The following is a 23,329-nucleotide window of genomic DNA, read 5'->3' as shown; positions in this document are numbered from 1 at the left end:
GAAATAATTACAATTATAAAAATTAAGTGTAGAATAAACGGGATATTAATTATAGCAAGGGAAAGGGAAGATTAAGAAACAATATACGCAGAAGTTTGATCGTGTATACGTATATTCATATATGTTATTTGTATAATCAGATTTACATGCATATACATATATACACTATATGCCATTCGTTTATCGCAAAGTGTTGCAATAAGATTTGGTAAAAATATTCGACATCAGTTGTTGATAATGACACTATATTGTACCTATCGGATGTATATAAAATAAACTTTTATTCATATTTCCCATGCATTATACTGTGATGCATGCAACGCACGTCTCTTTTGGTAACTTATTATTAAACGTCCGAAGATCTCAATTTATGGAAGATTATCATTTCACACGTATCTTCACAAACTACAACAAGATGCTAATTATACACAAACTGGAGGATATCTATATTAGATAACTCACGCAAAACTTAAAAAAGTATACATAAAAGTAATACGTAGATTTTCTCAAGATTGTATGTATATAAACTAAACATTGCAGTAATAAAAATGCAATCAGAAAACCATCAATGTTTCTCATTTTAATCCAAACTTGTTTCAATTTCGCTTGTTTTGGGTTGTTGAGAACCTGCTCTATCGTCAACCAAATGAAAAAACTAAGAGATATATATACTCTTTGTTTTATAAACTTGATTTTATATCTAGATGTTACATAGTACGTCATGTCAATTTTCCTCTTATAGACATATAAGGATCTAACGAATTCTTCTGAAGGACATTGTGCAACGAGTACCTTTCTCAAAGATGCAGACTTGACTAGCTGATTTGATTGTTAGCGATTGTGAACTCTCGTAGTACTGAGAGTACTACTTGGCGTAGAGTCTAGGAAATTAATAATAATGACATTTATCAACTTTCATGCATTTAAGAAAATAAAATGGAGAACGAGCAAAAGATATAGTTGTTTACCTGAGGTTTACAATGTTCCTCCAACCAACTGAACACGCAACCAGATAATTCCGTAAAGTTAGCTACAGAAATATTAAACGTTTCGAAAAGGCGATTCATTATTGCCTCGAACTGCAACACAATCATACAATACAAATCATATAATTATAAGGGATCATATAATTGCGATAATTTCAAAAAGAAAAAACTATTTTCCTTACCACTCGAAACTTCATCTCGTCCGAGACACGCATTTCCGTGTGTCCTGGCTGCGTCTGCTGTGCTTTGACAATCTGCTCGTAATTTGCCTGCATAATGCGTAACGCAACGACTTCCTTTCTCAGTGCATTACGCTCGTCCTCTTGCTTCTTCTTCTGTTGCAACAGAAACTGTATGTAATCGATAGATTTTTGAAGCACCGTAGCCTTGGAAATCTTATAGCCCGAGGAGTCCGTATGCTGGCAGGTCGGTACCAAATCCTGAAGAGAATCGTAACCTTTCTTGATAGCGTCCCGCCTCTTCTGCTCAGCCTGCGTGTGTGCCTCTCTCCTACGCTCTTTGTAGCTTATAGTGGAATTCTTGTTATCGCTATCTTCATCCTCTGAACAACATATCGTTCATTGATTATTATCCATTCGCGATATAGAATATCTGTCAGTGCAAAAAACGTGCGCTTACCTGTATTATGAGCGGATGAAGACGGCGTGTTAACCGATCCTGTACTACTACAACGGGAAAAAGTGTACTTCTCTGTAGGACTGGACGGCTCCAGCTTCATGTCACTGTCCGATCCCATATTACCACTGCTAGCACGCATCGTTAAGCTAGCTGCTTTCAAAAAACAAATGCACAATACATTTGAGTTGAAGTACGTGATATTGATTATTAAAGATAGAAAAAAATATGGAATTTAATAATGTTAAAACTAATAATTATATATATATACAGTTATTGTATCTTAAAAATGAAGATGTGTCAAGTAAACCTAAATGGACAGGATTAAATGAATAAAATATGTTAGATGTGACTGTACACAGAAAAAAAACATACTTAAAAATTTTTATAAATAGAAATTATCTTAAAAAGCTTGCGTTATTATAAATTTTTCTTTTCTGAGACGACAAATAATACAAGAGTGATCTACATTACTTACGTTTTGCTGCTTTATTCGTTCAAGTGAATGCGCAGTCTTATTAGTACTGAGGCTTATCAGCATTATATGATAAATGAAGGTTATATAACAACGTAGCGGTCACAGAGTCAGATCTCTTTGAATGCGACAATGTATAGAATATTTACTGTTAAGACTTGAGCCACCTCTCTTTCCTTGCATTTCGTTTGGCACTTTTTTCTATTTTTTTCCCAAATCCTTTACATGTACCTACTATCTGATTTTGTGCCTGCTTTTTTTTACATTTTACAATCTTAATATTAAAGCAATTTTTTATATTTCTTTCGCAATTAAAAAATTATTTTTCTATTATTGTTTTGTTCACATTTCTTGAAGACATACTCTTATTTTGAAATAAAAAATTATAGGTACGCCTATAAGCATGCAACTAAAAATAAATCAGAAGGTACTAGGTAGTGTTTGCAAACGGCTAAACTCCACATAACGACATAACTGACATAACAACGTATACTGTATGTATGTAAACACGAAGCTGCTGCCAAAGCAATCACGTGGTCGGTTGCGCAGATTCAACTGCGCACAAAAAAAACTTAGGTAGTGGGAGACACCTCCCCCCCCCCTTCGCGATATCCCCAAGCAACAAGGCTGCGTTCAAAACGGTTATGCAACTGCGTCAAGAGTGAATATCAGGATGCATTCAAGAAGCATGAAGTTGAAACGTCGTCGGGTTGAACTTTGAACCTTCTCCCGAACGCACCATGATCGCCGAGTGGAATCGTCGATCGCTCTCCGCTCGGAGTTGCGTGTTATTTCACAACCCTCCGAACCGAACGCGACTGTTGTGTTGTTGTTGTTGTTCCCGAGTGTAGGAAGTGCAGGACAGCGCAGGCGCAGGCAGGGGTAACCAGGAGCCAGGAGCAGGAGCAAGCGTTCTGAAGATCGTACGACGGGAGAGAACAATAGGAAGGAGAGCTTTGTTTCTTTTTTTTTTTCTCTCTCTATTTACTTACGGTTCTCGTATCCGTCCTTGTGTACTGAATCTGCCATGATTGGTCTGGCGCGACACCGACTATTTCTCGCTGAAGGGACAGAGAATCCAAGACGCGCACGTGAAACGCGGTTATAATCGAGAGTCGAGGGACGATCGTATGACGGATCGACTCCGAGATAACATCGGATTCACATGCGTTGAGAAGAAAAATTTGGAATTGTCAAGGCACATCGGACCGCACCAGATTACTCGGTCACACCCGGTACCCGATCACGACACCGCGAACGATCTCGACGTGTTTGTCTCGTAACGATATCTTTGCGTGGTCTCTACTCTCTACCATCTTGGACGGAAATGGAAACACTAGGGAATAACGCTAGTTCCTTTCAGCCGCGCTACGTTGCACCTTCTGCGCTCAGGTTGAAACATGGAACGATTGGAACGAGCGCGAGCGCACGGTCAATTGAAGGCAATTGAAGGGGTGAAAGAGAATAGAGCGCAAAAGAAAGAATACTGATGTATTTGCTCGTCTTATGTCCATTTTTCTCAATGTAGATTGACTTTAATCTCAATTTAACTTACTTTTCATCTTTTTCTAATTTTTGGAACTAGACAGAAATAAAAAATTAAATCAAATCAAGACTAAAGTTAATTTACATTGATAGAGATGGACATTACTCGCATATCTCCCCCGCGTTTTTCTTCTTTTTCCCTCCAGAGCTGAAATGAGCTTATTTCATGTTAAAAATGAAAAGCGCTTTGATTGTGTTAACAAAACTGTTATAATGAATTTCACATCTCATTAGCAAATTTGAAAGAAAATTTTTCTTAGTTGTAATAATCGTTTGATCTACTCGAATTCTACAGATATTAATAAAATTAAGAAAGCATAAAACCATTCATTCCATCCCCGAGCAACTATAATTTCATGGTTCTTTACTATTATTTCATAAATTTATATACATGTAAAATATATATTATATATAGATATATTGTTTGATAAAACGTATGGCTTTGAAATTACTTCATGATTATTCATTAAGAGTATTAATATACATAATACTCATAGAATTAATGACATTAATAAAACATGATTAATAATTAATAAAACTAGATTGAACTGGTGCAAAAAGATGTCGTGTTATCAAACTTATTGTCTGTTGTGTTAAAAGAAAATTAAATCAAAATAAGCGAGGATTTAAAATGTTTTGAGAACTACAATGCGTCGATAAAAAAAATTATAAGTAAACTTTGAGAAATGTTCGGCATGTATCGGACCACGCGGATCAATAAGATCAATTTGCATTTTGTTACGAGTGACAATCAAAATTCGGTAAAGTCACAATTGTTGATATGTGTATAATGTTCAACAATATAATAAAATAATTAAGTTAGAAATTAATTTTTAGCTCTCCGAGTAATGCGCGCGTGATAGACTGAAGTTAGAACGTTATAGATATGTTAAATTATGTTTATTATAAGGTGTATCTAATATATATATTTACAATCGCTTTAATACACGTAAAACCATTTAAGATAATATATCCGTTATTCCTCGGCGTTACCGCGCACCTCGCCGTAACGCTGGCAAATTGTGTTCCTACATCGTCGTTTTTTTTTGTCTCCGTGAAGTGTACACGATTTCGGTATCATCATGGGTATTTGTCTATTGTGTACCTGAGGCAAGGACCGTTGCTTGCATTAAATACGCTTGCAGATAGCAAGGCTTCGGGGTGGAGCGAGTAATTCCACGATATATGTATATATATGTATAAATATATATATACACATATACATATATATATCCTTCTTTCCTCCCATTCGTTTCCCTTCCCCTCCCCCGCGCGCGCGCACAGCACTTCTCTACCGTCTAGAAAAATTATTCTACTCCTAATTCGCATATTCACTGTTATACTCGATCGTACGTCTAACTTAGATCCATAATATGCGTAGTACACGGTTCTACATTTGTATCGTTTCGGGGACGGATTATGTCGGAAAGCCGAGAAAGAGAGAGGAGCGTGAACTGTTTGAGACGGTGTCGTGTAGAAGACGCCGTCGAAGGTGTTATATTATATGTAATATATCATGTATTATATTACATATAATATGTGTGTATATGTGAGGTATGTTTATGTTTAGACTGAATTGCACCGAGACGGTCTCAGTCGACCAACTCAGTCTGGTTGGCGATTCTCTGTTCCCTTTTTCCACATATTATATTCATTATGAAAGAAAGATATTTCAGTTAGCTAAAATCATATAAAATCATACGCTAATGTCGCATTCTCAATTTAACTTTTGATTCGCATTGACTATTCAGATTGATAACTTGCCGTTCCTCTTACAATTAGTGTTAAAAAGAGGAATGCAAAATCGAGAGATATTGTAGTCACCTGTAGAATAATTAAAGGAAAGGAGTATCGATCACAATTACAGAGAAAACAAGTTTGGTCATCAGCCAACCAGAATTAGCATCAACTGACATTGATGCAATTCGCCGCTGTAGCCGTCGATCCTGGATCTACATGTTCGTTCTTATAAGGGCCCGAATGACGAAATAGAGTCTCGATGCGAATTTCCGGATAGTCTCGTCCTACGGATGTCCGTGATACACGTCGCCGCTGGTTCGCGAGCGACGTTCTGCAAGTGAACGTACAAGCATTTCGAAATTTCCGACACGTACGATTTGGCTATGCCCGCCCCCGCAATGCGCTATTCAACGTAACGTAAACATTAAGTGAAGTTTTACATGTTCGTTCGCAGCCAGAAACGTCCCACGTGTATTTTATATATTTTTCGGATAAAGGTCACTTTCCCGCGGTTAAATCGATAAAGCATCACATCGTAAATTCTCGTCAAAGTTCAAATTTAGTATATTATCTTCATACATATCACACATTCACCTCACACACGTATGCGCACCGCAACGTTCTCCCATTATATTCACACCCTAAGTTATCTCTGCTTTTCTTTTTCTCTAATTTCCTTTTGACATCGATAAAAAATTATATATATATATATATATATATATTTATATATATTTTTTTCATATATATTTCAATTATTTTATCGTTAATTAATTAATTGTTCAATTAATTAATTAATCGTTATATCTTATTGTTCCATTAAAGTTAAACTAAAGTGTTCTGCGTGTGGTATGCGCACCTCTGGCAAGTACCACTCAAATATATATACATACATATATATGTATATACATATATACGTACGTTTAAACGCATATATATATAAATATATATATAAAGATATATGTACGTATATATTTGTAATATATAAAGTATTCACTTATATATTTATCTGTATTTTCCATTTTTCTTTTATAAGTATCATCATGAATAACTCACAATATCTAACTACGCTGCTTTGAGATTAATTGGGTAATCGGTGCAAATAAGACATTAATTGCTCCTACTGTACCAATAATTGTTTATCGCGCAAGGTAAACCATCAGACTTCCGGAGCCGATTGCAAATATCCTTGATTGTTATAATTTATAAACGTGAACGTCCACCATTTTAAATTTGGAACATGTTCTAATAAATACAAATTTCTGTCAATTTTTATTCATAACAAAACTTCATTTTTTTCCGTATAATATACAAAAATAGCATGATACCCAATTTTTTATCTAAATAGAATCATTCCTATAAATAATTATCTAGTTCTATTAATATTGCAATGTGTACGCCATTTCGTAATTGTTTTGGTAAAATGGCGCATTCATAAAAATAAACTAACACCCTTTCAGGTATCCATCAACATTTTGCTCTTTCGCATACGATGTAAATTCTTTTCAGATATTTTCTGGTTGTTTCGCGTCTTAATACTGGGATGATACTTTTATCATAAAATTTTTTTGATTTTATCCAGCCACACGAATTCATATAATCTAAGTATGTGAACATTGACACAAATAATAGAGCTGGACGATAAAATATTTAATGATTGTAAAAGAATCAATTTTCTAATACAAACAAGCATAACTAATCAAAACGAATTGATATGGTTATTGGTTGTATTTGCAGTACCTGGACGAACTGTCGTAATCTCCCAGATATTTTCCCAGATACCTTTTAATCGATATCGCGAAATTAAATTTACTAGAGACTCTATCTCAAAATTTGTATGCAAAGTACCACAAGCTATGTTGTGTCATAACGCGATCCAAATACTCGAATAAATTTACAACTACTTTCCGAAAATTACTTGGTTTAGATCAATTCAATTTATGGAGAATACGATCCAAAAAAATTCTCAAATTTACAATTTTCTAAAAATTACTTGGTATGTACCAATTTGATTTATATAGGTTGCTTTATGAAATTTCAATGCTGTCTCCATTCCCGTATTATTTCATTCGATCAAAATGTTGAAGACGCGATTTTCAATCAACATTCTAGCAAGGATACATTATTTTTAAAAATAAGACTGTACATTTTTGATCGAAGAGCAAAATGGAAGGCAAAGTGCCCGTCGCCACGACATTACTTAGTACGTTCTCTCGTACGATACCGCTGTTAAATGCATGACAAAAACAAACATGACAGACAGGATTTTAACCTTCTATCATCTTCAAGTGTACCGCGGCAATGACAATGAAAAAACAAATGAATTCTAATAAGCATTTGAGAAAGTATAATTAGACGTTGCTTTACGAGCAAAGCGAATGATCGGCTAGGCTTCTTTAGAATATTCATCAATGTGCGCCATGTGCCGGCGACGTTAAGTCCAAGAAATAATCGCAAAACCAACTAGCGATGAAAATCGCGGCGGCTAAAATTTTCAAAACGAGGTTCGTTGCGCGAGATGCAGGACGTTCGGTGAGGAATTTTGTACTCTTCTAAGATCATATCGGCTTGCTGACATAAAGAAACGCGCGTAAACCATCATAGAAAGTCCCCTATCTTCGGAAACTCATTAAACTGGTTGAATATTTGTACCATGATCAGTGTTATCAATTTATATCTTTGAGCGCTTAGCCTGACGAGACTTGGCAGTGCGACGTGATTTTTTCGCGGCATCGCCCGACGTTTCCTCTGCGGTAGATCTCCGTTTGAAGGATATCGAAGGCACGGGAGCCTTGGGGGGTGCCATGTCCACCGTCGGAGTCGACGGAGATTGCGTAACTACAGATTGCTGTATCACCTCGGTGGGACTGTGGGCATCCGCGATCGGAATAAAGTCGTGCCCTTCGCCAAACGCATCCGGTAGCACTCCCTGATTGGCTAAAGCTTGTAAATCCTCGGTAGGGACTGGCATTGACTGGCCACAACCTACGCACACTGGTATTGCTGGTGACTTGGATCGCCAATATTGTAGTTCGGTTTTACACTTGTTCAATTCCTAGAAAAAAAAAAAGTGTATCTATAAGATGGGGAAATATAGATTTCTGTACTCAATTGAGAGTAAAAAAAACCAATTTACAATCCTACAATTTGTAAGATTAAGCTATAAAGCAAACCTTATATATAATAAATTAAATATTCATCTTTATTTCAAATTCCTGAAATATATCTGGATAAATACCTGTAGGAGTGTGCTGAATTTCCGCGACGTCTCTTCATTCTTTTTGTCGTTATCATCCAATCGAGTAGCGTACTCCACAATTTGTTTCTGTTGATCCGCAATTTTCGCCTTGCAACTCTTCAAATCCCTGCGCATCAATGTTAGCTGACTGTTGTACCGTCTCATGCCCTGTTTGATCTTGCGAATCCGTTTTCGCAAAACCATATTCGATTGCGGTGGTGACACATTGGACTCCAAAAGAGCAGGATCGTCTGAACAATGCGACAAAGAACCTTCTTCTTCTCCAGTATTGCCCGTTTTTCCATTTCCGACGGTCAGGGGCGCGGAATCCAGGCACATAAATGGTTTACTCACGCTACTAGAAGCTGCGACAACAACGTGCCATCAATAAAATTCTATTACGAAAATATAGAAAAGTATTGAACCATTTGCTTCACTTACAGGAGAAGGTTCCTGCAAGATCCAGAAAATCGGCACCGAAGTAAGGAATTTCTGGTAATGTTGGTTCAATGTGCTCTTTGAAATATTCCATAGCCATAGTACTCAGATCAAACAATTCGTCTGTGACTTTGTAAGGTCTTTGTAATTTCGGAGTAACTTTTATGTAATAGAGAATGCGATAAACTTCGTCTAAGATCTGTAAAACGGAAACAGGATTTTTACTTCTGTTTCTCTACTATTGGGGATTTAAACGTAATTATATATATACCTCGCCGGGAAAGAAGCAGCAATGCTTCCGTTCAATGTGCTTGCCGAAACTCATTTGCAGCAAGGTGAGCCGCATATGCAGAGTTTCTATAATATCCGACTCGCACGCTAACGGATGATTCCGACGCGCGGACTCGCGTCTGGGCATTTGCGCTTTGATAGCCTGAAAACGGCTCAACATTTGAGCTTGTAGCTTTTGAAACGTAGAGTTCAGTATTGATCCACAAATGCGATCCAGTTGATGGCAAACCTATGGGACGAATGGGAGGTTTGCTACAGCACGTCACGTGGGAGAAATGAACTGACTTCACTTAGAATTTAGTGATACTTACCAGACGCATATGGGCTACCATATTGAAGCCTAGATAGCCGAAGATTTTCTCAAGGATCTCGACAGGTAAATCCAGGAGATTCAGGTTGCGTGATTCAATGGTGGCCCCATTGTTAGACGTGCCAGCCGTTACTGAATGGTGCTTTTTCAACGAGTTTACTTCTACTTCACCAACTGGTCCACTGCCACCGCTGCTTCCCATGTTACTCGACTGACGTGTCGACACCATCTTTTTTGTTTTTCAATAAGTGAGTTTATCCAAAATCTGAAGCGAAACAGGCAATGTTTTTCACAATAAACAGTAATAATACATATATAGACATGTTACATAAATATATGTAACACAATCAGAATTAGATAAACGGATATACTGTGTGCGTACGTAATTTAACATTTTCATATTCTCACGTATTTTCACAAGTTTTAAGAGATTGCAAGTTAGCAAGTGTTTTATAATGAAAAAAAATTCTTTTAACATATTTTCAAGATTAGCATATTTACAGCGGCAAGATGTAGTATAAGTACACTCTAATAAATAATATTTAACAATAATTTTTATAATTTCTAGAAAGAAATATCAATAGATATATTTATTGGCGCTTCTCTGCTTAGTAAAGAATGCTATAAGCGATTATTATTGTACGTTGCGATTCACGGACTCCAAATATAAAGAATGACATAGGTTAATCATTTTAAGTACACTCTCCGTAATGTATTCGTGTCACTAAAGCGTTTTATTTTTTTCCCACAATGAACAATGAAGTTTACGCGAGCTACTTCCTCTTCCCGCAGAACTTGTTTAAATACCAAACCCTGGCTGCAAGTCAACGAACTTGCTTCAGCGAGCATCTATCGAGGGTCCGAAAGTCCGAAGACCATTACACGAACGTGTATTGTGCAAGCACTCCAGACACAAATCCAGACAAATAGTCGAAGAAATATAACCAGACGGATCGCGCGGAGCAGCACCGATGACACTCCAAATTAGAACGACGCGTCTTACGTGAGCGGAAACGCGCTCTTCGTTGCGAAATTCATTCTGATGAGGCGTTTTCGCCGTCGCAGCGGAATTATTCGTACCTAGGACGATCGCGCGAATCACCCGCACGTTGCGAGTGCCTCGGGTTCCCCGAGGTCTATCGGGGTCACACAATCCCGTTCCCGTCGAGAAACGGAATATATCCAACGTCTAGAATCTGACGATCGGCAGGAAATTCGGAGGCAGACGGAGACTTTGGAAAAGGTGAACGGCACTGTGCGCGATGTGCGAGTCGCGCGCGCGTTGCGTAAACAAGATGCTGAGCGATGGTTACTCGGGTTCTCACTGATCACCGCACTCGAATCAAGTCCATCTCCTCGGGTCGCGTCGGCATCGCACGGCGGAACCGTGCTCGAGCACGGACTTTCGATTTTCCGACGATCGTACGTGGTCACTCTGACGTAGACGGGAACGGAAAGAGAGCCGGTCGTCGACCGAAATCAGGCTCACCCTCGGGCGGCGACGACTCCGTCTGGCTCGTGCGTGTCCCGCGTGTCCGTCCCGATCGCCAGATCGGAGCCGACGATCCGACGTGGACGTCGTAAACGTAAACGCCAAACGTGTCGGAGTCGGAGTCGGAGTCGGAGTCCAAGTCGGAGTACGGCTGAAACCGCGGCCAACTCTATCAATCCAGGCCGGATCGGTACGAAGACGAGCGTTTAACGGTCGCGGGAAGAGGTTCGCGCGGCGTCGCGGGGTGCCGAGGGGGGACCGGGGGCAAGGGGGCGGAGAAGGGGGAGGGAAGGAGACCGAGCCGCGGCGCGAACAAAAGGTCGGAGTCGAGTTAGGTGTCGAGCGCGACGAGCCGATTTCACCGTGAATGCAGCAGAGGGTTCGCTGCCCCCCGCGCGTCGTCGTCGCGCGGAAGCGAAGGAGGCTGGGGGGCCCTCTCTCCCGCTCTCCGCGATCGCCAGTACCTGGAGCGTGATATCGACTTCGGAAGCCTCACTCGCGAGATCGAGGTGTCTACTGTCTTCCCCGGAACCTGTCGCCCTTGTAAGGGAAACCGAGGAAACGGGGGACGGGGACGGAGACGGCGACGGCGAGAAGGCGAGAGGAAAGAGGGATCCCGCCACCGAAGACGAGAGGCGAGACGCGAACGACGACGCGCGTAGAGAAACAAATGTGGAGAAACAAACCGGGTGACTTGTGCGCGCGAGTAATCGATGCACCCGCGATCTTCTCTTTCTCCTCGCTACAAGACCGCTAGAGCCGCCTGGCTCTGGCCGAGAACGAGATCGGGCAGATAGAGAGGGAGAGGGGGGCGAGGGGGAGAGAGAGAGAGAGGGAGAGAGAAGGGGAGGAGAAAGAGAACGAGGCTCGAGGGCTCGGAGGCTCGAAGGGAGACGTCGAGACGACGAGTGCCCCGAGTTAGACGAGCGGCAACATCACTGTATCCGCGTTGGCGTTTTCAGCGACATTTTGACGGAGAGACTTCCCCGCCTCTCCTCCCCACCCCCCCCTACAAGCTACTCCCCGCTGCCGCGTTCGTTCTCGCTTCGTTTTACTGCCGAGCTTACACACACACACACGCACACTCTCTCTCCCTCTCTCTTTCGCTCGCTCCTTTTACGTTCGTGATCGCTCCTTCGTCGTTTTCCTTTTTTTCGTCTTTCTCGTTCGTTCGCTCGTTTACTTACTCACTCACTTACTCTTTCTCACTCTCTCTCTCTCTCTCTCGCCCGTTAAAAGCCCCGTGCAATTATGGCGCGGTTACACATAATCCCACAACCGAGAAAAAAATCGCCACTCCTCCCGCGGATAAACAGCTTTTCCCCAGTCCATTTTACCTGCTCCAGCTAGCTGTCCTGGCCGCGCGCATCCACGGGCACCCCACACTGCCCCGCAGCACCGAGCACGTAGCTGTCGTAGCTCGCGTAGTAGCGAGTAGCGGCTCGGGGAACCGAGCTCTTTCTCCGTCTCTCTCCCTCCTACCCCGCTCTCCCTCCGTCCCTTCGCGAACGTATCGAAAATAAATGTTGTCACTGGCCGAGACGAGCAGGACGAGCTGTTGCTGTTGCTGGCTCCTCGCGAGTCGCGGGCACGCGAATGTCGCGAATATCGCGGACGGCGATGGCACGCGGGCACCGCGGCGCAGCGCACACCCGGGTTCCGCTTCCGCGGCGCGCGGCCGTTGCTACGCTCCAAAGCGGCGTACCGGGGGGGCACAACGCCGACGTCGTCGACGGCGGGCAACGGCGGCGCGGAGATGCGCACATACGTATTACCGCGGCGAGAATACGCGCTCGCGCTCGCGCGACGCGACACACACCACACCACACCACCACACACGCTCCCGCTTTGACGCGCGCCGCGCCACACCGCGTACCGCGTGCGAACGTGCCACAACTGCCACACACGACCCACAACCGCACGCGTGCGCCAGGGGCCTTCTGATTGGTCGTCGCAACCAGTCGCGACGGTCGCGGCCGCGGCCGCGGACCAGTCCGCGTCGTCCGCGAGCCGCCTGAACGTAGCGACGCGAGCGGATAACCGCGATGCGCGCGCCGATCGAAATCCTAGGGGCTTTTCGACCGCCGCGCTGGGGGCATTTCCTTGTCGCGCGACGCCCGCGCAATCTGAACGTTGTCGCGAACTCACGACTACTCACGACCGACGACGCCGACGGACGGAACGTGGCGAACGCGGGAGGGAGAATGACGGGAATGACGACGATGACGACGTTACTGAATTTCCTGAATGCTCTTCTCCTCCCCGAACTCCGTAGTTTTTACAGAACGATTCAGTTGCGCTTGCGACTTGCGACATCGTCGACGTTACGCAAGCGTGCGCGTATGTTTCTTTTCGAATCTCGAAGCGAAATTTAAATTGTATTCTTTTGAACTTTGGCCCGTACCGTATTCATAGTTCGTTCTTATTTCAAGACTGTCGTAAGATAATGTCTTAAAGATGCTTAATTTTACGATTCTGTTATTGGTTTAAAACATCTTAAGATTGTATACTTAAGATTGTCTTAAAATATAAGATCGGATTATGAGTACTGGGCCTCCTATGAGTCCATGTAACACTTTCAGATCGTGTTTAAAGCCTGATGGAATCTGGGATCTGGGGGTCGTTATCGTCCTTAATTTATTTAACTTTTTACAGCGTGCCATTGAGAGTCATATAATAATTACGACTCGATAATTGAAACTATAAACGGATATAATATTTCAGTCATCGGATTAACGCGGCGCGGTTTTGATAGCTTTTGTTGTATAACGTGTATAGGTTGATGAACTTTCGACGATTACGTTTCTACAGAGTTTTCGCCACAAGAGAGATAACGTCTTATCTTTGCTGAATACGCGAATTAATAAATGAACGAAGTAATGAACCTACGTGAAAATGCATTTAATTTAATTACTTGGCGATACACATAATATACATAATATTAATATTTATGTAACGCGTTACGAGAGAAATAATTTCTGTATAGCGAGACAAAATCGCGTGTTAATTCGACGAGTAAGCTGATTGCATCTCACAGTAAATTAAATGCCGTATAAAATACATAAATATAATGACGAGAGAGAGACACTCGAAACAGTTGTAATTATTGTCTTCATCACCTTCCCATTTGTATAGGCGAACAACAGGTTACATCGTGCACACCAAGCACCATGACGATGATACGCGGCGTCGACATAATCGAGTAACCAGAACCACAAATTGCGAGCTGTATCGCACGCATTTACCTTTACCCGATTGTTATCTCAATTTCTGGCGTTGTGCAATCGACAAACAATAGCTGAGCGGCGAGCGGCAACATTACGCCTCCGTCGTTCATTCCGGCGCTGCATTGTTAAGCGTGGCCACTTACGTTAATTTTCCAGAATTTCTAGCAGCGATATCTCGTCCCAACGTTATAACGCACGAATCCTAATGAGCGTGACACTTGGCGTCGCACGCGCATCGGCTGACGGCTGATCTAGCTTTTATCATCATGCATTGCAGGCATAATATGCGCAATTCGGTCACATATAACGCGTTTGTCCTGCAGCCAGTCCAGAATTAAAGTCAACGTGCACGAAACGCGAATGCCAAATCGATCTCGAGGAGAAAACACTTGAATCATTCCTTGATTCCGCGCGATCGATCATTTCTTACGTAATGTACCGTTACCCGGTGCGCGAACGTATTGTTCTCGATACAGATATTTCAATAGAGCGAGAACCTGGAAAAATTCCGTCTCCGATCGTGCTTTTTTGCATCAATCTCGCTCGATCCGTCCTCGCTCGCGGAGATTTCTATTATACATCCACCGCCGTTTATTATGGTGAAACGCTTGCGAAATCGAACGCGTTGCCCGACAGTCTCGATGAAATTCTTGTCTGTAACACTTAAGTATCGCCCGAGTCGACAATATTTCGCGCGATATTTCGATGTTTTCTCGGAAGAGAGCGAAATATTAAACCTAATTACCTAAACAGATATTTTTTTTTTATCTATACGTGAAAATGATATATAAACTGGCGTGTATGCGTAAAATAAGGTCGAGTACAACATTAACATTTATACTCGACCTTATTTTACGCGTAATTATCTAATGCACTTTCCGCATTTTGTTTTTACGTATTTCAGTGTACTGTGTTTTTTTTTTTCAGAAGCTACATTGCGCTAAAAGATTTTCTCGTGATTGAAAATTAGAGATGATGTATATATTGTATATATAATGCGAACCGTAAGGATATAATAATTAGTCTTTCGTTGATAGAATCCGACGATAAAAGAACGTCGTTTTCCTCATTACGTTATTGATAAAAACAGGATGTTATTAATCTTTCAATAGCCAATTTGAGAAATGAGATCGCGACGTATATAACAAATCTGCCGGGGATTACGGTCGTTGGGTCGGATTGCGCCGGAGAAAACCGCAGAGAATAATTTTCGCGAAACGGAAGTCGAGGAATACCGAAAAGCGCGACGGGAGCGCGTAGGAAGGTACCGTAAGTTATTCATCACATATCGCCGGATATATTCACGAGATTTCCGCCTGTCTAGCTAGTCAAACGGACTGCTAAATACTAAATAACACAGCAAACACTAACGGGCTACATTGCTTGATATTAAACGCGTGCAAAGTTGCACTCGTGAAACATATACGTCTATACAGAGCGTTAAATATATCGTAAGATTTGCTCAAGCGAGGACCTCGCATCTGATTGCCAAACTTTTAAGCGTTCCTCGCCGTTCATTTTTTTTGCTCCGAAAAATTTAAGTTGCATTGCCAAATTTATCCATTAAAAAATGTAATAAGAATAATATTTTAATATATAATTGTTTGAAAGAAATTAAAAGAATTACTCTTAACAATTTACCTTTTCATTGAAAAATATAAAATAATTCCAATGCAGAGATTACTCGCGAAAAACTGAGCGCATATTTTTAAAATTCCGAGTCTTTGGAAGCCTTTAATATGACAAAAAGAAGGGGAACGAGGAGAAGCAGACATATAGACGTAGTTTTAAAAGTTAAACATACTTATTATCAGAATAATAGGAGTGATAGATTTGTACAATAACAAGCTTTTAAGCTGCCCATAATTTTCGAGCTAAATCGCGAATCACTGTATACATGCAGTACAAAGGATTTGAGCAATCAGCCCGCGATTTGCCAGTTTGATTATCAAAAGCAAGCGGATTTATGCCAGTCGTTATTTACGTCGCCTATTTTTTTTATCTATTGTAGTTTTCAAGGTCGCATCTCGAAATCATTACTCGCCGTGTTGATTTCGTAGATCGTCATGAAACAAATCGTGTTCTTCCCTCTTCGCTGTCGACGCGACGACGCAAAGTCAATCGCACGTCGCGAAATAGAAGCGGCGAACTCTTATTTAACATGGTCGACCGAGCCGGCAGTACTCAGTCTACCACCGGCCGTAATACAGAAATATTCGCATTACCTCGCTGATTCCTCGACGAATCGGCGAGTCGTTGGGAGTGCCGCGAGATTTCATGGTGTACGCGCTGACGGGGTGAACGATCATGGTGCTTTCGGTCGTTTATCTCGGCCTCCTCCTCCTATCGGGTGAGTCTCCGCTTGAACCTTCGGCACGATCACTTTGGAACAGCTCCTCGCTCCTCTGCATAAACCTAACGTCGCTCGAAGATGCTTCTTCAAGCTGTTGTTCTCAGACATGTTGTTCTTTGCGGATTGTAGAATTGCAGATTCGCTAATCTTAAATATTCATGCGGTATTAAAATACAAAAATACCATGGCATTTGCGTTTTGACTTTAGAAATAAGATTTTAAAAATAAGATATCAGATAAGATATTAGTACTTTATAGTCGTTTTAATGATTACACAGAATAATATCATAAAACTGTTGAACATAAAATTGATGTTGTTTTATACGTAGAGGTCGTATCAAGTTCTTGTTAAATATTGTAGAAAAATATTTGTATGTCTGTTTGACTGACAATGAGTTGCGATGATTATTTGTTAGTAACAAAGAAAATATTAAAATCACGACATTAGCTTCAACGAGAGATTATGAAGACAATGATAATGAAGACAATAATAAAATTATCCGATGTTTCCTGCAAGCTTGTCATATGTGAATCTCGCGATTGAAAATATTGTGTCTCGATAACAAGCAATAATGTATAACTTACCAAAATCATCATGCTACAGACGTATTTTTATTTTCGAGTACAATAAAATGTGATTCAGCTACACGCGAGTAAAACGAAATAAAACAAATAAATTATCTGCCTCATTAAGTCGATTAATGTATATATCAGACACGTGACTTAAATTTCAACTACAATACCCGAATAGTATTATTAAGAGATGAATGTTTAGTGCACATGATGAAGTGCATTAATACATTGAAATTATTGCTGAAGATGACCGCAAAACATCATACAGAGAATACAGGACGTGCGATTAAGATGCCAATTATAATTTTATCAACAGAGATTCTGCTATATGTAACAGAGCTCAATAATAATTTAATTTAGCAGGTATTTTCGCAAGTTTCCGTTTCCAATACTTCAATATGTATTTCAATATTGTATGAACGCTATGTCAAACTGTAGAAACAATCGTTATAACTAATGATACAAATATAATGATCATCGTGCAAAAGTGATGAGCGTAATTTGACGGATTATTCTCGTGACACACGTCAGGCGAATCATTATGTTAAGTTAAATCACCACAAATAAATGTAGTTGTATATGTATCCCATGCATCATCCGATCGAGTAATTTTACATATTGAATGCAGAAAACTCTCTTCAACAGTCTTGAACAGAATTATGTATTATTGCGTTGTTCGGAGCGGAAAAAATTGAATTTTTATCTGAAGCGACACTTTTTTCGTAATCCATTACGCCGTTAAGTGATTGTCAACTAATCCTTTCGAGGTAGACTAATGTCTCATATTTTCTTAGTGAGTCGTCTGATAAAAGTTGCCATGCAGGTATCGAAACGGTATTATCATTTTATATCGGTTTTTATGTGTGTGCCTGCGTGCGCCATTTCTGCTGTCGTTAAGACGCGCGTCTTGACGAGTAATCAGTTGTAATTAAAGAAAGGACCTAGAACTTGAGAATTGCATAATCCCTGATGATCATCACACGTTGTTGTAACGCAAGCACGAAACATTGCTATCGCTTTCGAGGCTTGTTTGCTATCGTAAAAATGTAAATTTACAAGCGATACGCATGTATGCATTATCCTAAGAGACAATATTTGATGGATCGACAAATGGAATGTTAAGGCACATTTAGTGAAAGAATTTTTTTTTAATCAAGTACAGACGATGTTGCGAAAGCTGATGTTCGAAAGTTACACGCTTCAAAAGTTTGAAATTATAAAGCGTAATCGAGTAAAATCGCTTAATGTGTAAAGCAAAACGTCATGCATTTAACTTTAAAGAGAAATTCTAACGATAAATTATAAGTGAAGGCCTCATGCGCAAACATACAGTTTGCATCGTTCTGTCAAATTGTCACAGACGTAGTAACTTTGGGACAATTCGCATAGCCACGCAATATCGATCTCTGTGATTTTGTTATACAAAATTAATGGAATCGTAATCGCGTCTACACGAACGTTCATCTTTTTCTGAATATATTTCAGTCTATTGTTAGAATAGACTATTGTTTGAAGGCCATTGTTTGAACAGCCTTTTTCGCAGTTGGTTAAATTCAATTCCCTCGTTTCTTTGATTTACATATGTTATTATCCTTATTATTATATGTTCAAAAACAAGCAGGTGATACTTTTAAGATGTAACATTTTTTACCGATTCTTCGACCAGTAGCGATTGTTATTCGATTTCGCGAGATATTTTTATCATGCATAACGTTGCAGTTTTTTTCGAAATTTCGCGTTATCGTCAGATGTCTCGGACCTCTGTAGACGATGTCTCTCTTGCATGTGTCTCACGTAATCGTACGTGCAACAATAAAGATTTTGCGTAATGGAAGAAGGACGCCGAGGATGTTCATCATTCTCAAGATAATCACTTTAAATCAGCCAAGGATTTCCAGACGGTGTCACGTCGACGGTCCCCACACTCCTCACGTAACCGTTTGGACTAAAAAACACGAAAACAATATTCTCGAGTAAAGCGTCTCTCATCGCATATGTCGAGCAGATGTGGGGAACCTTAAAGCAACCAGGTGACGACTTGCCCACCGAATAAGTACCGGCAGAAAAGAATCGCGAGTACACTCGTTAGCTAGATAATCAAGAAGCATTCTGGCGCATAATAAGCGCGCGGAAACGGCCAATTGTCTTTCAAGAGACAGAGAACTTCGAATGCACTTTCAACTTCCGCGAAAATCTTCCGGCGTATTTAATGGCCGATCCGTTAGAAAGCGCATCGATAATATCTGGGCTGAGCTGAAAATATTAATATATTTTCTATAACAATTAAGTTATCAGTTATCACATCTCTACGAATTTCAAGAAGTTGAGATTGAAGTTATCTTCCTCTTTCAATAATTTTTTATTTTCAGACAACTTTACCAGAAATTACTTGTTTATCGAAACAAAGCCGTATATATGTTTTCTTCATGTAACATTGCATTCATGTACTCATTCATATCATTCATTATCGTAATCGAAACTTTATTTTATTAGCATCGCCCATTATTATTCGCTATGCGTTTTTCTTTTTACGAGATTTGTGTAATGAGCGTCGTGTAAAATTAGTAAACATTTTTATTTTTTCAGGTCTCTGTCGCGGTCAAGAATTCAGTTACGAGGGAAGTCTAGGTGAGTCTGACAGAGAAGTTCGTTATTCGACGTTCATTGATAATGATGCACTTCGAAATGAGATCAATCTTGTTTTCGCAGGTCCGTCGCATTGGGGTGATGAGTATCATACGTGCATTGGGAAACATCAATCGCCCATTAACATAGAGGAGCACAATGTGAAGAACGTCAGCCTACAGCCACTGAGATTGATCGGCATTGACAATCCGTGCCAGTCGTACGTGACGAACACCGGTCACACGGGTAAGAATTTCACGGTTCGGTTCTACATTCGGCACGCCGAGAAAGAGACATTGGATTCGTTAGCTCGAGGTTTTCTCGCGGTTCGCGTTAAGTATTCCCGTTGGGAAACCCCTCGCGATTACATTCACGAGGATTAAAGTCGTTTCGTTACGATATAATTGGGACGATAAAACAAGGAAATGAGAAAAAACAGATACTTTGTACCTTGTAATTATAAATATCCTGGTGTACAAACGAACTCACAATAAATCACATGAATGTTAAATAGAAGTGACTAAAACGCTGACAAGATAAAAAGTTCACAAACGATTCGTATACGTATCATTACTGGCGGTTAAATCAGCGTCGTAACGATCTCAATCATGTTAATATAATACGTAATCGAGCTCAGATATAGAGATTACTTTCAACACGTAATATCGATGTTACATAAAAAGATATATATCTTTAATATAATTGCATGCAACACACTGATGTCTTTAATATTTTAATAATTGCTGTTGCATGCAACTTTTTTTTTCTTCCAATCAAGTCATGCTGAAAACCAACGAATCCAAAGCAGCCATGCTGTCCGGAGGACCCTTAGAGAATAATATCTACGTGTTTGAACAACTGCATTTTCATTGGGGCCAGAACGATTACGAGGGATCCGAAGATTTAATTAACAACCATTCGTTCCCGATGGAAATGCATGCTGTGTTTTACAAGGAGGATTACAAGTCGATGGATGAAGCTCTTAAGCACGAAGATGGTCTGGCTATTTTAGCATATTTGTACGAGGTAAGAGATCACGTCGATTTCGAAATTTTACTTTGTATCTTTTATACGTTATTATAATTAATCTTCTTGCATCGTTATAATTTTTTTGAAAATAATCTTACATGTTAAAAAGTCTGTTTTTTAATAAAATCATGCAGATAAGCCCTCAACCGAATCCAATGTACGAACCGATTGTAAAATTATTACCTGACATAGAAGCGATGGGTAAGGGAAAAGTATTGCAAGAGCCTTTGTTATTGGAAACAATACTTGTGCCAGATATTGCGAACATGCAGGACTATTTCACATATAACGGCTCATTAACTACTCCACCTTGTCTCGAGGTTGCTACGTGGATTGACTTTAAGGATCATCAAGAATTATCGCGCGAGCAGGTCTCTTAACATGATTTGCGAGTACTATAAACATTTCTCTAACGTTATAATATTACTTATAAATTGATAATTTTTTGGCACAGATTTTCAATCACTTAAACTATGTACATATATGTCTGCAAATTTGATACGTAAGAACACGCAGATTTCTTGTTTAATTTCAGTTGTCTGCATTTCGTGACTTACGGAACCCACAGGGCAACAAATTGACTCACAATTTCCGGCCGGTGCAGCCTTTGGAAGATCGAGTAGTTCTTCACAACATTCCGCAAGAGCATAGCACACCGAGTAACATTTCTGAAGACCATCATTTTGATGGGCATTCTGGACAACGGAGTGTCAAGGTGCCGATTCTGTTCGTTGCATTAGGAGCTCTTGTGGCAATCTTTCTGTTTGCCATGTGAAATCCTTGATACGAAATATTCTAGTCAAAGAGTGTTTTTCAATTGTTATCATAACCTTTGAAGGAAGAGAATGACGACAATTAGTAAACTATTACTAAGCGAAAAAGAATCTAATTTTATAATATTGTTTGACGGTTAAGATATTTAATTGAGTAAACGCTCTAAAATAAAGTTTTATGATTTCATGTAACTAGAATACATTTTATGTGATGATTTTTAATTTAACAGCAATTTAATTATTTCTTAACATTGTAACAGCGACATAAGCAATTCAAGATCATGACACACACAGCACACATATACATACATCAATTAAAACGTTATCTTTACACATACATTAATCGCAATCATTTAATTGTGATTAATAGTGACATATAACAGTTGCCAAGATAAAATGTTTGCATTAAGATTGAATTTTAAAATAAATAGATGTGTCATTCTCCATGCGAGCGAGTTCAAGCGAATATTTAATTCATAAGAAGCTATATCAATTATTTAGATACCTCATGTGCTACATATAAGAAATAATGATGAATTACAAATATATAAATGTTGATTATTAAATATATATTCTATAAATAAAAAAAATATAATTTATTACGAAATATACATATTTTTGATAACGATACTATTCATTCTTTGTGAGAATTATTTACGTAAGCTGCTAAATCTTGTTGGCCTTGTTTGAGACGTGCCCTCACTTCTTCTGCTATCGCTTTCTGCGTTCTCCTCTCTAATATTTCCAATTTTTTGGCTATATCTCGCTTCAGATCCCAATCAGGCTTTCTCGGTGCTAAATTACTGATATCCTAGTAAGTGAAAAAAGTAAACAAAATAAAAATTGTTTGTGAGAAATCGTGACAGAACGCTGCAGAAATATGGGCATATCGAGGAAATATATAATTCTATATATACATATATACATAGAACTTTAGCAGATTATCTTTGATCAATAAATTCTTTGACAATTTTGAATCACGTTCTAGTAAAAACATTGAAGGGCCATCATCAGTAAATAAAAAGTAGTTTAATAGTAGAACAGATTTTGTGGAACGTCCCAAACTTACCAGTTCCTCGATAACCACTTTACTGTTCGCAGCGTCCAGTTGCTCCTGAACTACAGCTTCCACATCGCCGGGTTTCGCATCCTCTATCACATTATTCTTCAAACTTTCGTCCTGCGGCTTATAACTCCGAAATTTTGGCCTGAAAACACAAGACTCTGAGCACGTCAACGGCAATGTGAGGTTAGATTTCAATCTGTATCTTTAAAATAAAACTTACTTTGGCAAATTTTCGACTGTGTCGTTCTCATTTTCTTTGCCCTCTTCATTCTTTCGTTTGAGCGCCTGAAGTCGTTCTTTTCTCTTCAAAGCTTCCTCCTCTAACGAGCCAATTTTCTCTTCCGTCATTTTCAAATAATAAACACTCGTAAAATCACAGATGACACTTGGCTAGTAACTCTGAAGCAAAAGTTAGGACACACTACTGACACTACTAGGAACTACCGTGTTCCCAGATAGGCCGGGTTTTTCGCGCGTGCGCAGCGAATTTGATTTCAATAAAATGCTTATGGGAAGAAAGGTTTCGAAATACATA

General features: G+C 39.8%; 4 protein-coding genes across 13 annotated transcripts; 1 reads left to right on the top strand and 3 right to left on the bottom strand.

Annotated features, from left to right (window-relative positions):
- Positions 1-94: 94 nt before the first annotated feature.
- On the bottom strand, positions 95-3,397 carry LOC112458756 (max-like protein X). 6 transcript variants are annotated; one of them, XM_025022532.1, is made up of 5 exons: positions 3,090-3,397; positions 1,626-1,778; positions 1,169-1,548; positions 969-1,079; positions 95-881 (listed from the first exon to the last, which is right to left on the bottom strand). In XM_025022532.1, exons 1-5 carry the CDS (start codon positions 3,124-3,126, stop codon positions 816-818), a joined length of 747 nt encoding a protein of 248 aa, XP_024878300.1. In that variant the 5' UTR covers positions 3,127-3,397; the 3' UTR covers positions 95-815. The 6 variants fall into 6 exon arrangements, with proteins under 6 accessions (XP_024878300.1, XP_024878301.1, XP_024878305.1 ...); XM_025022533.1 differs by having other exon boundaries at positions 1,626-1,775; XM_025022537.1 differs by lacking the exon at positions 3,090-3,397 and adding an exon at positions 2,837-3,058 and having other exon boundaries at positions 1,626-1,775.
- A 3,297-nt stretch (positions 3,398-6,694) lies between these two features.
- Positions 6,695-12,976, bottom strand: LOC112458737 (F-box only protein 28). Of its 4 annotated transcripts, none has more exons than XM_025022498.1 (6): positions 12,486-12,976; positions 9,658-9,921; positions 9,327-9,575; positions 9,059-9,254; positions 8,618-8,982; positions 6,695-8,434 (listed from the first exon to the last, which is right to left on the bottom strand). In XM_025022498.1, exons 2-6 carry the CDS (start codon positions 9,883-9,885, stop codon positions 8,051-8,053), a joined length of 1,422 nt encoding a protein of 473 aa, XP_024878266.1. In that variant the 5' UTR covers positions 9,886-9,921; positions 12,486-12,976; the 3' UTR covers positions 6,695-8,050. The 4 variants fall into 4 exon arrangements, with proteins under 4 accessions (XP_024878266.1, XP_024878267.1, XP_024878269.1 ...); XM_025022499.1 differs by lacking the exon at positions 12,486-12,976 and adding an exon at positions 11,835-12,132; XM_025022501.1 differs by lacking the exon at positions 12,486-12,976 and adding an exon at positions 11,146-11,370.
- Positions 12,977-15,672: 2,696 nt separating this feature from the next.
- LOC112458738 (carbonic anhydrase 1-like) lies at positions 15,673-22,174 on the top strand. Of its 2 annotated transcripts, XM_025022504.1 has the most exons (6): positions 15,676-16,725; positions 19,888-19,929; positions 20,011-20,172; positions 20,705-20,952; positions 21,090-21,326; positions 21,491-22,174. In XM_025022504.1, the coding sequence occupies exons 1-6, from the start codon at positions 16,683-16,685 to the stop codon at positions 21,728-21,730; spliced, it is 972 nt and encodes a 323-aa protein (XP_024878272.1). In that variant the 5' UTR covers positions 15,676-16,682; the 3' UTR covers positions 21,731-22,174. The 2 variants fall into 2 exon arrangements, with proteins under 2 accessions (XP_024878271.1, XP_024878272.1); XM_025022503.1 differs by having other exon boundaries at positions 15,673-16,725; positions 19,888-20,172.
- On the bottom strand, positions 16,928-23,182 carry LOC112458739 (coiled-coil domain-containing protein 12). The gene is made up of 4 exons (XM_025022505.1): positions 23,015-23,182; positions 22,798-22,936; positions 22,387-22,539; positions 16,928-19,246 (listed from the first exon to the last, which is right to left on the bottom strand). The coding sequence occupies exons 1-4, from the start codon at positions 23,140-23,142 to the stop codon at positions 19,172-19,174; spliced, it is 495 nt and encodes a 164-aa protein (XP_024878273.1). The 5' UTR covers positions 23,143-23,182; the 3' UTR covers positions 16,928-19,171.
- Positions 23,183-23,329: the final 147 nt, after the last annotated feature.

This window comes from Temnothorax curvispinosus, unplaced genomic scaffold, assembly GCF_003070985.1.
Source record: "Temnothorax curvispinosus isolate PA1 unplaced genomic scaffold, ASM307098v1 QBEX01009183.1, whole genome shotgun sequence".
NCBI classification, from domain to species: domain Eukaryota; kingdom Metazoa; phylum Arthropoda; class Insecta; order Hymenoptera; family Formicidae; genus Temnothorax; species Temnothorax curvispinosus.
This window is presented reverse-complemented; position numbering and strand designations above follow the sequence as displayed.

Excerpts from the sequence above, each read along its gene's own strand:
- LOC112458756 (XM_025022532.1), bottom strand. The coding sequence starts at position 3,126 with ATGGCAGATTCAGTACACAAGGACGGATACGAGAACC. Across the intron at positions 1,549-1,625 it reads TTCATCCGCTCATAATACAG|AGGATGAAGATAGCGATAAC; the intron begins GTAAGCGCACGT and ends TATGTTGTTCAG. Across the intron at positions 1,080-1,168 it reads ACGAGATGAAGTTTCGAGTG|TTCGAGGCAATAATGAATCG; the intron begins GTAAGGAAAATA and ends ATTGTGTTGCAG.
- LOC112458737 (XM_025022498.1), bottom strand. The coding sequence starts at position 9,885 with ATGGTGTCGACACGTCAGTCGAGTAACATGGGAAGCAGCGGTGGCAGT. Across the intron at positions 9,576-9,657 it reads TGGTAGCCCATATGCGTCTG|GTTTGCCATCAACTGGATCG; the intron begins GTAAGTATCACT and ends TTCGTCCCATAG. Across the intron at positions 9,255-9,326 it reads GCTGCTTCTTTCCCGGCGAG|ATCTTAGACGAAGTTTATCG; the intron begins GTATATATATAA and ends TCCGTTTTACAG.
- LOC112458738 (XM_025022503.1), top strand. The coding sequence starts at position 16,683 with ATGGTGCTTTCGGTCGTTTATCTCGGCCTCCTCCTCCTATCGG. Across the intron at positions 16,726-19,887 it reads CGGCCTCCTCCTCCTATCGG|GTCTCTGTCGCGGTCAAGAA; the intron begins GTGAGTCTCCGC and ends TTATTTTTTCAG. Across the intron at positions 20,953-21,089 it reads TTTTAGCATATTTGTACGAG|ATAAGCCCTCAACCGAATCC; the intron begins GTAAGAGATCAC and ends AAAATCATGCAG.
- LOC112458739 (XM_025022505.1), bottom strand. The coding sequence starts at position 23,142 with ATGACGGAAGAGAAAATTGGCTCGTTAGAGGAGGAAGCTTTGAAGAGA. Across the intron at positions 22,937-23,014 it reads ACAGTCGAAAATTTGCCAAA|GCCAAAATTTCGGAGTTATA; the intron begins GTAAGTTTTATT and ends TTGTGTTTTCAG. Across the intron at positions 22,540-22,797 it reads AAGTGGTTATCGAGGAACTG|GATATCAGTAATTTAGCACC; the intron begins GTAAGTTTGGGA and ends TTCACTTACTAG.